Source organism: Arachis duranensis, chromosome 6, assembly GCF_000817695.3.
Source record: "Arachis duranensis cultivar V14167 chromosome 6, aradu.V14167.gnm2.J7QH, whole genome shotgun sequence".
In the NCBI taxonomy this organism is placed as follows: Eukaryota; Viridiplantae; Streptophyta; class Magnoliopsida; order Fabales; family Fabaceae; genus Arachis; species Arachis duranensis.
The window spans coordinates 4,047,576-4,058,688 of record NC_029777.3 but is presented as its reverse complement, the minus strand read 5'-3'; the positions used below and the strand labels follow the sequence as shown (position 1 = coordinate 4,058,688).

Genomic DNA, 11,113 nt, shown 5'->3' with positions numbered 1-11,113 from the left:
TCTATTTTCAAAATTAGGAGGTGGCGCCACGTATACCTCTCTATCAATAATACCATTTAAACAAGCACATTCGACATCTATTTGAAGTAGTTTGAACCCTTTGTGTGCGGCATAAACAAGTAACAATCTTATTGCTTCCATTTTTGCAACTGGAGCCAACGACTCGTCAAAGTCAATTCCCTTTTCTTAATCATACCCTTGAGCTACTAGTTTTGCTTTGTTTCTTGCAATGCTACGATCTTCACCCATCTTGTTTCGAAAAAATTATTTTATTCCTGTCACCTTTTTCCATTGAAACTTACCACCGATGTCCAAACTTTGTTTTTCTCAAATTGAATGAATTCTTCTTTCATTGCTTTGACCCATGATGGATTTTCAAGGGCTTCCTCCACATCTTATGATTCGATTTGAGAAATAAAGGCACGATCATTTTGTTCTATCCACCTTATATTTGAAAATCTTGTGGTGACTCCTTGTGATGAATCTCTGATTATAAATTATTGTAGATAGTTCTTCAAGAACTTCCATTCTCTGAGTTTGGGTGATGTGAGAGTAGATTTGGTCTGATTTGGTTCAGGATGGTTTTATAAGTGGTAAAGTCTTTAAAGATGATCTAAATTATATATTATACGTTGTTATAGGTGTTTACAAAATATTATTGACGTTTTGTCTTTATATAATTAAAAAAGTTTTTTTCTTACAAAATGTCAGTGACGTTTTGTACTATCATCATAGCAATGTAAAATATTAAAATGATCAAATATTATCGTATTTCATATTGAAATTATCCATATCTAAAAAATTTAACCACAAATTTTTCTATAAATATATTTTATTTTTTGGTTGAGTCACTGTTCTAAATATGTAATCCTCTAAAAATTTGTGTGCTGCATATCAAAATTTTTGTGCTATGTACTAAAATTTTTATCCAGTACACTAAAATTTATATATTATGCATATTTCATTGGTTGGGTATTAATATTTTGGGTAAATGATATTTCAAAAATTTGTGTTATATACTAATATTTGTGTACTATATACTAAAATTTATGTGTTATTTTTATAATATTTATTGGAGAAGAAGATGAAGATGACAATAATGATAATAAAAAAAAGTATGAAAGAAAAAAAATTAAATAATAACAACATCAAAAAGAAAAAGAAGAAGACAACGGTGTTGATGACGATAATGACGTTGAAAAAAAATGCGTAAAAAAAAATAATAATGACGACAATGATAATAAAAGAAAAGAAAGAGAAAGAAGAAGAGAAGAAAAAAATATACAGACTTGATTAAAAAGTTGGTTAAGAAAATACACTCTTAGTATTTTTTATTAGCTAATAGTTAATGATGAAATAGTGGTTGATTTCTTACTTTTCTATTATTTTAAATATTCTCTGTATTTTTTATTTTTGACAGGCTGTGTTTTTATTTTATATTTTTGGGTAATGAATATTGAATACTCTATTCTGGGTTTTTTTTTTGGTCAGTTATTCTGGGTTTGATATTTTCATTTTCTTTTTCTTTTAATATATTAATATCTTCCAATTTATTTTTTGGTCAGGTAAAATTTTCCATCTTTGACGCCCAAGCCGGGCTTGTTTTCTTTTTTATTGCTCTTGGGCCTATTCTTGGTTGGGCCTCACCTCATGTTCCTGACCAAAAAAAAAAAAGAAAAAACGGAATTGAAAATGAAATGCAAGCGGCAGAACAACGTGGTGGTACTGGCTGCTAACTGCTTCTGTGTGGAGTCTGGTTTAGCCTATCATCTCTAAAACCCTACTCATTTGTGACACCACTACACTTATTTCAAACTTGTGAGCTATGGCGATGAAAACCGTTGAAGAATCTCACGTTGGCATCTCCTGTTACATATCCAACCTTCCTGGCTTCCGTGGTGTCCTCAAGCAAAGGTCGTCTCTATTCCCTTCTCTGCATTCCAATTTCCAACCAATGTTCTTTTTTCTTTTTTAATTTCTTGTATTGCATTTCGATTTCAACTTTATATTTGTTCCAAACTCCACTGAAAAGCTCCAACAGTGTTATCTAATCTGCATGTAAAAAAAAAGCTTTGATTGTAAGGCGTGCTGAATCATAAGAAATTCTTTGTTCAGGGAAGCTTTATTTGGTGCTGTGGTCTTTCATTTACGTGGAAATCAGTGAAAATGCATGCATGATAATATATAAACAATTTATGATGCTAACATGATCGAATTTGTCTATTGTGTTTTCATGTTTGTTTTAAATTGATCCAGATATTCTGATTTCATTGTTAATGAAGTCGACAGAGATGGACAAGTTGTTCACTTGTCTTCACTTGATGCCCCTCCTGAGGAGGAACAAAGGGTATTTTGATCTGTGCTTATGGATGGTTTGATTTTCAATCTTGTTAGTTTCTGATGTTTTATTTCCATTTCAGAGTGTTCAAGAAACTGGAACAAACACATCAGAGTCTGATACAACAACAGTTACCAGTTATGCTGCTTTACTTGATTCTTTTAAATCTCTTGCTGGGGATTCCGATGCAGGCTGTTTGGAAGAATTTCTTAATCAAATTAATACGGGAGATGACAAAAGTGTAGCTCCTCTTGTCCTTTCTCCGGATTCAAACAAATCTCATAGAACGGTTAGTATGGACTTTGCCGTTTTCTTGTTCTGTGGGGTACACTTGGATACACATGAAAAGGTGACTTTGCAACTGCAAGCACCTGGATGTTGAGTCATACTATCGGGACTGAGGTGTCTCAACTGCAACAGATTAAAGGTTTTATAGGAGATTATATTGTTTAAGGTTCAGGGTTTAAGAAACATAGTAGAAACTGAATCATTTGGATGTGCAGGTCATTTGTCCAAGCCATTGTAATGTGCTTTTGAATTAAGGAGCATGAGACCTGTTTAAACCTAGCATGTTAGCAAACTTATAAATTTAGTATTTCAGTCTGTAATTTTTTTGCTAATCATCGTGTATTTTATTCTTCTCAACTCTGTCAGGCAGTGCATAAGTTCTTTAAGGGAAACTTCAAGTTCCTTGTTACCGACACCGTTGATGGACCAGATGCTTCATCAAAATGCATCCGTGTGAGATTGAATTCTGGTGGGCCAAACAACAACGGTAGAAACTCCAAGAAGCGCAAAGAAAGAGGTGATAAACCTTTTGACAGCAGAGGTTCAAAAAGTTGGCCAGAAAATGTTGAGAAGTTCCTTAGGTGAATTTTCTCAGGCATTTTGTTTGTAAAATGCAATACTAACTGTCTTTCCTGTTATTTCTTTTTATATCACCTCTGAGAACTTTTGTACATTAAAATCTTAACTCTTCTTCCGCAGAATATATGTTACCTTGGGTAATGGGATGGGATATCTAGGGCATAATATATTTTACAAGACTATTGGCTGCATTATATTCTACTCTATGTAGACATTATGATAAACTGATAACATCCCTGTTTCTGCCAAGTTGCTCATTGTTGTAACTTAATGTTTCTTTCAATTTAATTTCCAGGTTTCATCTTTATAAGGAGAACAAAGACACGCAAGAAGCCCTTGGAGTGATTGGAAAGATGCTTGGCATCCAGGTGTGTGTTCTTCCTTTGTGAAACTTCTATTGGATTATGATTTCAAGTTGTTTTCTGTGATATCATATCTTTTTTCTGTTAATTAACGAGCATTTCATCGTGTCATTGGTTTGTTACTTTCCAATCTGCCACTTGTATAGAAGGTTTGGTTGTTGGTGTTATGAATTATATGATTAACATATTTATGATTGGTTATGACTGCATTTTGCATCACTTTCTATTTCTTGCCTATAGGTCCAGGAACTAGGTATATTGTTATTCTCTATAGCTGTAAAAATGTTTGCATGTGTCTGCATGTTACACATGCACAATGCAAATTTTTGTTGAGATTTTTGCACTTTTTCCTTTTAAACTGACTGGCATTTGAACTGACAGTCAAGATCATTTGGTTTTGCGGGTACAAAGGATAAACGTGCTGTCTCAACCCAAAGGGTATAATCGCTTTTCCCATTATTTCTGATTTTGCACCTAACATTCATTCTTTGTATGCCAGCTGCTGTAGTTAATATTACTGCTCATTTAGAGATTGATACTAAAGTGGTTTACTTCTTGTGTTTCTAGGTTACTGTTTATAAGCAGCTGGCAAGTAGGGTAGCTTCTCTTAATGAGAGGTTATTTGGCATTAAAGTGGGTGATTTCTGGTAAGGTGTTTGATTGACTTTTGAGTTCTCGATCTTTCTTGCTATAATTTTTTGACAAATGATGAAACTTTTAATTTACTATGTTCAGTTATGTTAATGAAGGACTTGTTTTGGGCCAGCTCTCAGGGAACCGATTTACAATCACATTGAGGTGAGGGTGTTTTCTATTCATGAAATACTTTTTCGCTGTTAAACTAGTATCTGTTGAAGTATTGACATATGTTCTCAGAGGTGTGGTTGCAGATTCTGAAGATACCATAAAAGCATCTGCAGATGCCTTAGGAAGGCATGGCTTCATCAACTACTTTGGTCTACAAGTACTCCCCGTACCCTTTACCTTTCTCTCCCCATCTTTGGTGTCTTTCGTCATCGTGTTCTGAAATTTAAGAATAGGGGCAAGTGAGGATCAAGCTCTAAAGTCTAGATCACTTATAGAGACTCAAATACGATGTCGGCTAGAGACATATGAATGATTTTATTCTAATAGCTTTTACATGTTGGTATTTTGCATATATAACATACACTTCTAAAGTTATCTTTACTCTATGTTATGTAAGTCTATATTTTATAATGTGAAGTAGTTTTGTTAGGCCATGGTGCTGGCTGTTTGCCAAAGACATATACGGCTTTTAAACTTGTTGAAAATGTATGCCAACTTAAAGTAATAACACTGTTTTTTACTCTGTATTATTCAACTTGTTGTCTTTTTTGCGTTTGCTTTATTAAACTATTTATTTTTATGTGGATATTCTCAGCGTTTTGGAAGTGGTTCTGTGCCAACTCACCTTATTGGTGCTGCCTTATTTCGAGGGGAATGGGAACTTGCTGTTGATATGATCCTTGATCCAAGAGATGGAGATATCCTTTTTCATGGTTTCTATAATATATAATCAATGATGTTTGTCTTGATTGACTTCTTATAGATTGTTACTTAATGTCATTAGTTGATTGCCTTTGTTTTTGATAACTTTGTTAATTAAATACAAAAGGAAGCTATAGCCAAGGCACGCAAGTACTATAAAGATGGCAAGGATATTGAAGGGACACTTAGGCAGTTGCCTCGATATTTGGTTGCTGAAAGGGCTGTGGTAAGCTTCAAATAAATATTTCCTGATAAGTTTCTATTAGCACAATCATCAGTAATATGTTGTGCTTCACAGTTCATAAATTAAATGTGGATGCGAAGCTAATTTTTTAACCCTGTACTTTTTCACACATGATGTTATAACTAATTGTCCAATTTGTTGCAAATCTACTGCAGCTGCAAAACTTAAAAAAGTCTCCTGGAAATTACGTGCAGGCATTGAAAGCTATTCCAAGGACTCTTAGAATGATGTAAGATATGATTGTGTGGCTAAATCAGTGCTACACTGTCATTGCTAATATTTTTTCTTCTAAATGTACTTATATATGTTATATGTTATACATAATACCAAAGTGCATTTCTGTATATTCCAGTCATCTGTGGTTATATAATATTACAGATATCGTTTCTTTGGACACTGCAAAGTAGTCATAGATTTCAGTTGTTTCTTATGACCAGAATAAAAAATGACTTATTTCACATTTTTCATTCTCTCTTTTTCAATACCTGACTCTAAATTTAACATAATTTATTGGGAAATTTTGGGACGCATTATTCGTTTGTGCACTTGGGCTCACTTTGCTTTGCTTTCAGAAAAGTCATAATAAAAATGTTCAAGTGAGCTTTATTTTTTCCCTTTTTTGGGAATAAAATTATCAAAATCAAACATGCACAAAGTATCTTTGCCACATTACAGAGTACATGCTTGTGTTTATGCTATGTGAGCAATCGAGCATTAGTTTTCTCTTTTGTAATAGAAATGAAGTTATGATAAGCACAAAGTTTCTGTTGTGATGATTTGGAATTTTATCTTTCATAGTTTATCCCAAGCCTACATATATTCAAATAGAAATTCTTTCTGAAGCTTTTACTGGGTGCTATTGTCTATCTGATGATGTTGTCTTCCATATTATATTCATGTACAAAGACAAGTGTGATAGAAGAACACTGATAAAACCTATCATTTCATTTTCAAGTTATCAATCAGCCCAATGTAATAGTTGCATCTCTGCTTATTTGTTAGGTATGTACATAGTTACCAAAGCTTTTTATGGAACCATGCAGCTAGTACAAGGGTGCAAAAATATGGTAAGTTGTGTTAATAGTATTATAGATATATTTTGCTTACCTTGCTGGCAATTTAGCTCCTACTTTTTCATCTCTACGTCATAACTTGTGATTCAATGGCATCGGATCCTTATGTTGAAGTCAAAATAATTATTTAATAAGTTGATGTTGAATGTGATTCTACTGTGTGCCAGGAACTGAACAAGTTGTATTAGGAGATTTGGTATATTGTAAAGAAAATCCTACTGGAAAAGTTACAGGGATTGTTGGACCTGAATGTGATGATGACTGCGGGGATAGATATGATTCGAATATTGAAGAGGAAGTCTCTGAAGATACTCAAGAAGAAAGCAATAATTATGTGAAGGTTATTCTCTACTTTTACCTAATTTACCGAGCTCTTTTAGTATTCAATTTAAATAATGCTTTAGAGGTATGTCCTCTGGTGGTTATGGACAACTTATGGTACATCATTAATTTCTCTCATCTGTTTAAACATAGTAGTTCACATACAATATGTATTTTTTTGGATACATGGCAGGTTGTGACTGCTGAAGACCTTAATTTAGGATGTTATACAATTGAGGATGTCATACTTCCTATGCCCGGGTAAGCATTGACAAACGATCTTCTTAACCAGTTTTCAGTTTGCTCGTATCTTACCTGTTATTTGTTATGGGGATTGAGTCTTAGATTTCTGCATTGATGGTCTTGCAGTTCTCGAGTAATTTATCCAACAAATGATGTGGCAAAAGTTTATCATGATTTGGCAGATAAAGTATGTATCAAATTGATCTTGTATACTTCTTCCCCGCACCCATGTAGCTAGATATTTCTGTAGCTGTTTCATGGATGGTTATTTGGTTATTTTATTCCTAGTTGATCCCCTGCTCTCTTTTATTGGTCAGGATCGAATCAGCTTGATGGAATGTGTGCATAATGTGAAGTAAAACTATACAACCCAAACTCAAATCTCACTGTATTATTTACTCCTGCAGATTCTCTTAATCTTGTTTTTTCCTGCTTGTTATTAGGGAATTTTCAATAACTAATGTGACTGGAAGTTACAGAAGGGTTTTTCAGAAACCAATTAATTTCGAATGGTGTGTACCTAACTGCTCCACTTGATTGTGTTTGTGTAGACTTTACTCATTTCGTTTTTGGCATGTGATTCCCTTTATCCCTTATTGGACATTGTGGACATTGACTTTGATTGTGTGCCACTGCAGGGAACTACTAAAATATGCTGATAGTACTAAGCCATTGGTAGAGACAGATTTAGACAAGATCATCAAGTCTAAACCTGTGAACGGTGTCAGACCAGTGGGTGCATCGGATGCAAAAAAGGAAGATAATACTAGAGAATTAGAGAACTCAAATGATGGTGCAAACATTGAGGCTGATGATAACGAGATTGAAGGTGAGGAAGTGATATTACCACAAGATGAATCTGTCTCTGGCACCAACTCTCAAGATTTCCAAACTGCTCTGAAAATGAGTTTTACTCTCCCTACTTCATGCTATGCAACAATGGCCATAAGAGAACTGCTGAAGACTTCAACATCTGTAAGCATTCCATTCGAAAATTCCTATGTCTATTAATTCGATTCCTCAAATATATATTAGAACAAACTTCTGTCAATTATGTCTGTATAAAACCCTTTCTTTTTCATATTTTTTCAGGTTGCATATCACAAGACACTTAACCAGTAAGAAGGTGGAAATTTTGTTTTAAGTATCATTTGTTAGATGTTAGGAATACTCCATGTGTCATACTATATTGGTATCTCGCAACAGGCAGAGCAGAATCCCCTCACAAGTACACTTCTTGTGTTGTTTGACAACAGAAAAATCAACACTTGGACCATTTCTGTTGAAAATTTGAATCGAATCTATGTATGTGTAATGTTCCATGGTTTCAGTGTACTGGGTTTAAGTGTTTTAACACATTGTGCACGCTCTGCAGTTCCATTCTAGCAACAACGTAGCATCCCTGGTTTCATGTTGTGTGTATTTAGCTACAACTTACAGATCCGTATACTTTTCTATGACAAGTGTGCGTGCGTGCAGTTTGGGGAATGTGGCAATCAGATAGCAAGTTCTTCAAGGAAGTGGAAATATGGTCTCTACTTGAGCAGAGGAACCTTCTTTAAGGGATTGTTTGCGAGTTAGGATGTTGAAGACGAGGGAATGGAAGGGTTTTTAATGTATAAATTCAAAATGTAACCACTAAAAAGATGAAGAAGATCAAGAGCTATGAGCGGAGGCTGTACCATACATTGTATCCCTTTGGTAGCATGCAATAATTCTTATTCTTGAGTAATTGGCCCCATCCTCTGAATGTTTTCACATGCCCTGCCATTTGTGTTCAAGTTTATTACACAATCCACAGAACCTACTGAAACCAGTCCCAATCAAAATTAATACACATTTTCCTTTCATTTTTTTCATCTTTATCCCTCTCATCCCATCGCTATCATGGTTTTGCTGCCTTCTTGCGTCTTCTTCGGTCCTTAATTACACACATCATCTTTAACACATCATTCATTTTTTATAATCAACGTGCCACTCAGTAAGTTAATCTGAGAAAATAATCACAGGTAGCATCATGGGAGTGAGAAACGTAGCTGAAGCCTAATTTTCTTTGAAAGTGATGATAAAAAAGATGAATATGAATTTATTATGTATTAACAGAATTAATAGGTTTGCAGATATGGTTGTTATATAATTAAGAAATTAATAACTAGGGGGAATGCAGATATTTATGGTGACGAAACACGTACGTAGCAGTTTGGATAATATTCGTGCTGCTAAGTGGTGTACCTGGTGTGGCGAATTTGTAAGGTCCTCCGAAGATTACACAATTGACTCATTGTTCTCTTGTCTCTGCAATCTCTTTATCTAGATTTTAATTTTCACCCCCTATCATAATCCAATATTCGTGTTCTTGCTGATTTGATTAGACATGCCAGGTGCTCTTTTCACCTTAGCCATTTAGTTTCTTCTTTCTTTTGCATTTATGTCCATTGTCGGTTTCAATATCACAATCTTTCTAGTTTCTAGTTTCTGCATTGACACAGTTGAGTTAATTAGGTCCATTTGCATAGGTTTCTTCTCGGGAATGAATCCTCTCCAGTTTTTTTAACACTTGAGTAGGGCTGACAATGGGTAGGGATGTGCTCTACCCAGTAAAGTTGAAAATTTTATTAAAATTCTACCCTACCTTACTCGCGAGTTGAGAATCTCTCAACCCTAATCATATCCGCATTCTAAAATTCTAAATCATATCCTACAGACCTACACTACCTTACTCGCAGAAATATCAAATTTTTTCAAAGTAAATATAAAATTTAATCATTTCGAATTTTATACATATTAATAACATACAAAATAAAAAATTAATACTTTAAATTACTAAATTAACTAACTAATTTAGTGGTTGTTTACTTATGGGTTCAACTCTCATTTCGCTCATTTTTATATACCTAATTTTTATAAAATGTATTATATATAAAGTCCTACCGCAGACATACCTGGACCGTACCATATCCTATTAATGCGCCTGAATGCTGCTAATTAAGTGCTAACAACTTAACACTAAGATTTTTTGGGAAAAAATCCCTCATTATATATAAAATGTTAGACAATTACTTTATTATTATTGAACTTGCGTGTAGTAAGTCTCATTTTAATATCAAGCTTTCATTGTTATACTAATTAGTAGAGTTGAATATTAATAAATATTCACTTTTTGAAGTACAACCAACACAATTCCATTACTATATCCCCTGCATAATATTTGTTTAGAATTACAATTTTATAATATGAATTTAATTTTAATATATTATATTTTATATTACTATGAAATGAGATTTATATGTTTAAATAATTTTTTAAATAATAAATTTAAAAAGTAATTATTTTTATCGATGCCTCAATATAAATTTAGTTGTTTGTATAAAATTTTTTACACTTAATTAAAAATACAATAATTTATGTGAAAATTTTTAATATAAAACAAATAAAAATTTGTGCAACAAAAATATTTATTTTTATATGCTGCTCTTGTAGATATTCTTTTTATAGTATAAAAACTATATTTTTTATATTTATATTTCTTATCTATTATTTTTAATTCTAAAAATAAAAATAATTCATGTAACATTGTTTGTATATAAAACTGTTCCCCTACGGTACTAATAAACTGGATAAGAAGGTGTTATTAGAGATTTAAAAACTGGATGCCGGCAATCATGGAGCTTTGTAGAATTGTAGGTACTGCATACACTGTAGACGACGAATCATACCGTAGAGTACTGAGTACATGTACAGTACAGTTACGAGTGACAAGACACGAGATGCATATGGCGCAATGTTTATGTTGGGGGAGGGCCCCACGTTGTCTTTTAGTATAAGAAGGCTGACTGGCTGAGGCTCCAGTTGGAGGGGACCCACTGTGACAGAAGACAGAGGCATTCATTCACTCATATTTCATTTCGTTGTCATGTTTTCAGAATTTCATATCATAACGCATCAATTCAAGATCACATGTGTTGGCTGCTCCTCCTGCCTCTTGCGTCTCCCACTGTGTCACTCACTCACCTCAAACCAAACTCCAAGCCTCCACTAATAAATTCTCATTTTAATAAACAAAGTTTTTCTGGAATTAAGATTCTTTAAAATAAAAAAATCAATAGAAATGAAACACATAATTTAAAAAATATAAATTTAAAATTATTTTATCAAT

At 33.4% G+C, this 11,113-nt stretch overlaps 1 protein-coding gene across 1 annotated transcript; it reads left to right on the top strand.

Annotated features, from left to right (window-relative positions):
* The first annotated feature begins 1,704 nt into the window (after positions 1 to 1,704).
* Positions 1,705 to 8,311, top strand: LOC107492060 (multisubstrate pseudouridine synthase 7). The gene is made up of 20 exons (XM_052263352.1): positions 1,705 to 1,914; positions 2,257 to 2,347; positions 2,421 to 2,627; positions 2,993 to 3,207; positions 3,501 to 3,573; positions 3,949 to 4,005; positions 4,135 to 4,214; positions 4,303 to 4,365; positions 4,444 to 4,531; positions 4,970 to 5,073; positions 5,200 to 5,302; positions 5,476 to 5,549; positions 6,323 to 6,387; positions 6,561 to 6,733; positions 6,908 to 6,975; positions 7,084 to 7,144; positions 7,275 to 7,312; positions 7,401 to 7,469; positions 7,596 to 7,932; positions 8,050 to 8,311. The coding sequence occupies exons 1-20, from the start codon at positions 1,826 to 1,828 to the stop codon at positions 8,077 to 8,079; spliced, it is 2,085 nt and encodes a 694-aa protein (XP_052119312.1). The 5' UTR covers positions 1,705 to 1,825; the 3' UTR covers positions 8,080 to 8,311.
* The last annotated feature ends 2,802 nt before the right edge of the window (positions 8,312 to 11,113 follow it).

Bases quoted from the DNA above. Each gene is read 5' to 3' on its own strand.
- LOC107492060 (XM_052263352.1), top strand. From the start codon at position 1,826: ATGGCGATGAAAACCGTTGAAGAATCTCACGTTGGCATCTCCTGTTAC. The intron at 4,532-4,969 runs GTACTCCCCGTA...GGATATTCTCAG, and splicing joins TCAACTACTTTGGTCTACAA to CGTTTTGGAAGTGGTTCTGT. The intron at 7,933-8,049 runs GTAAGCATTCCA...ATATTTTTTCAG, and splicing joins TGCTGAAGACTTCAACATCT to GTTGCATATCACAAGACACT.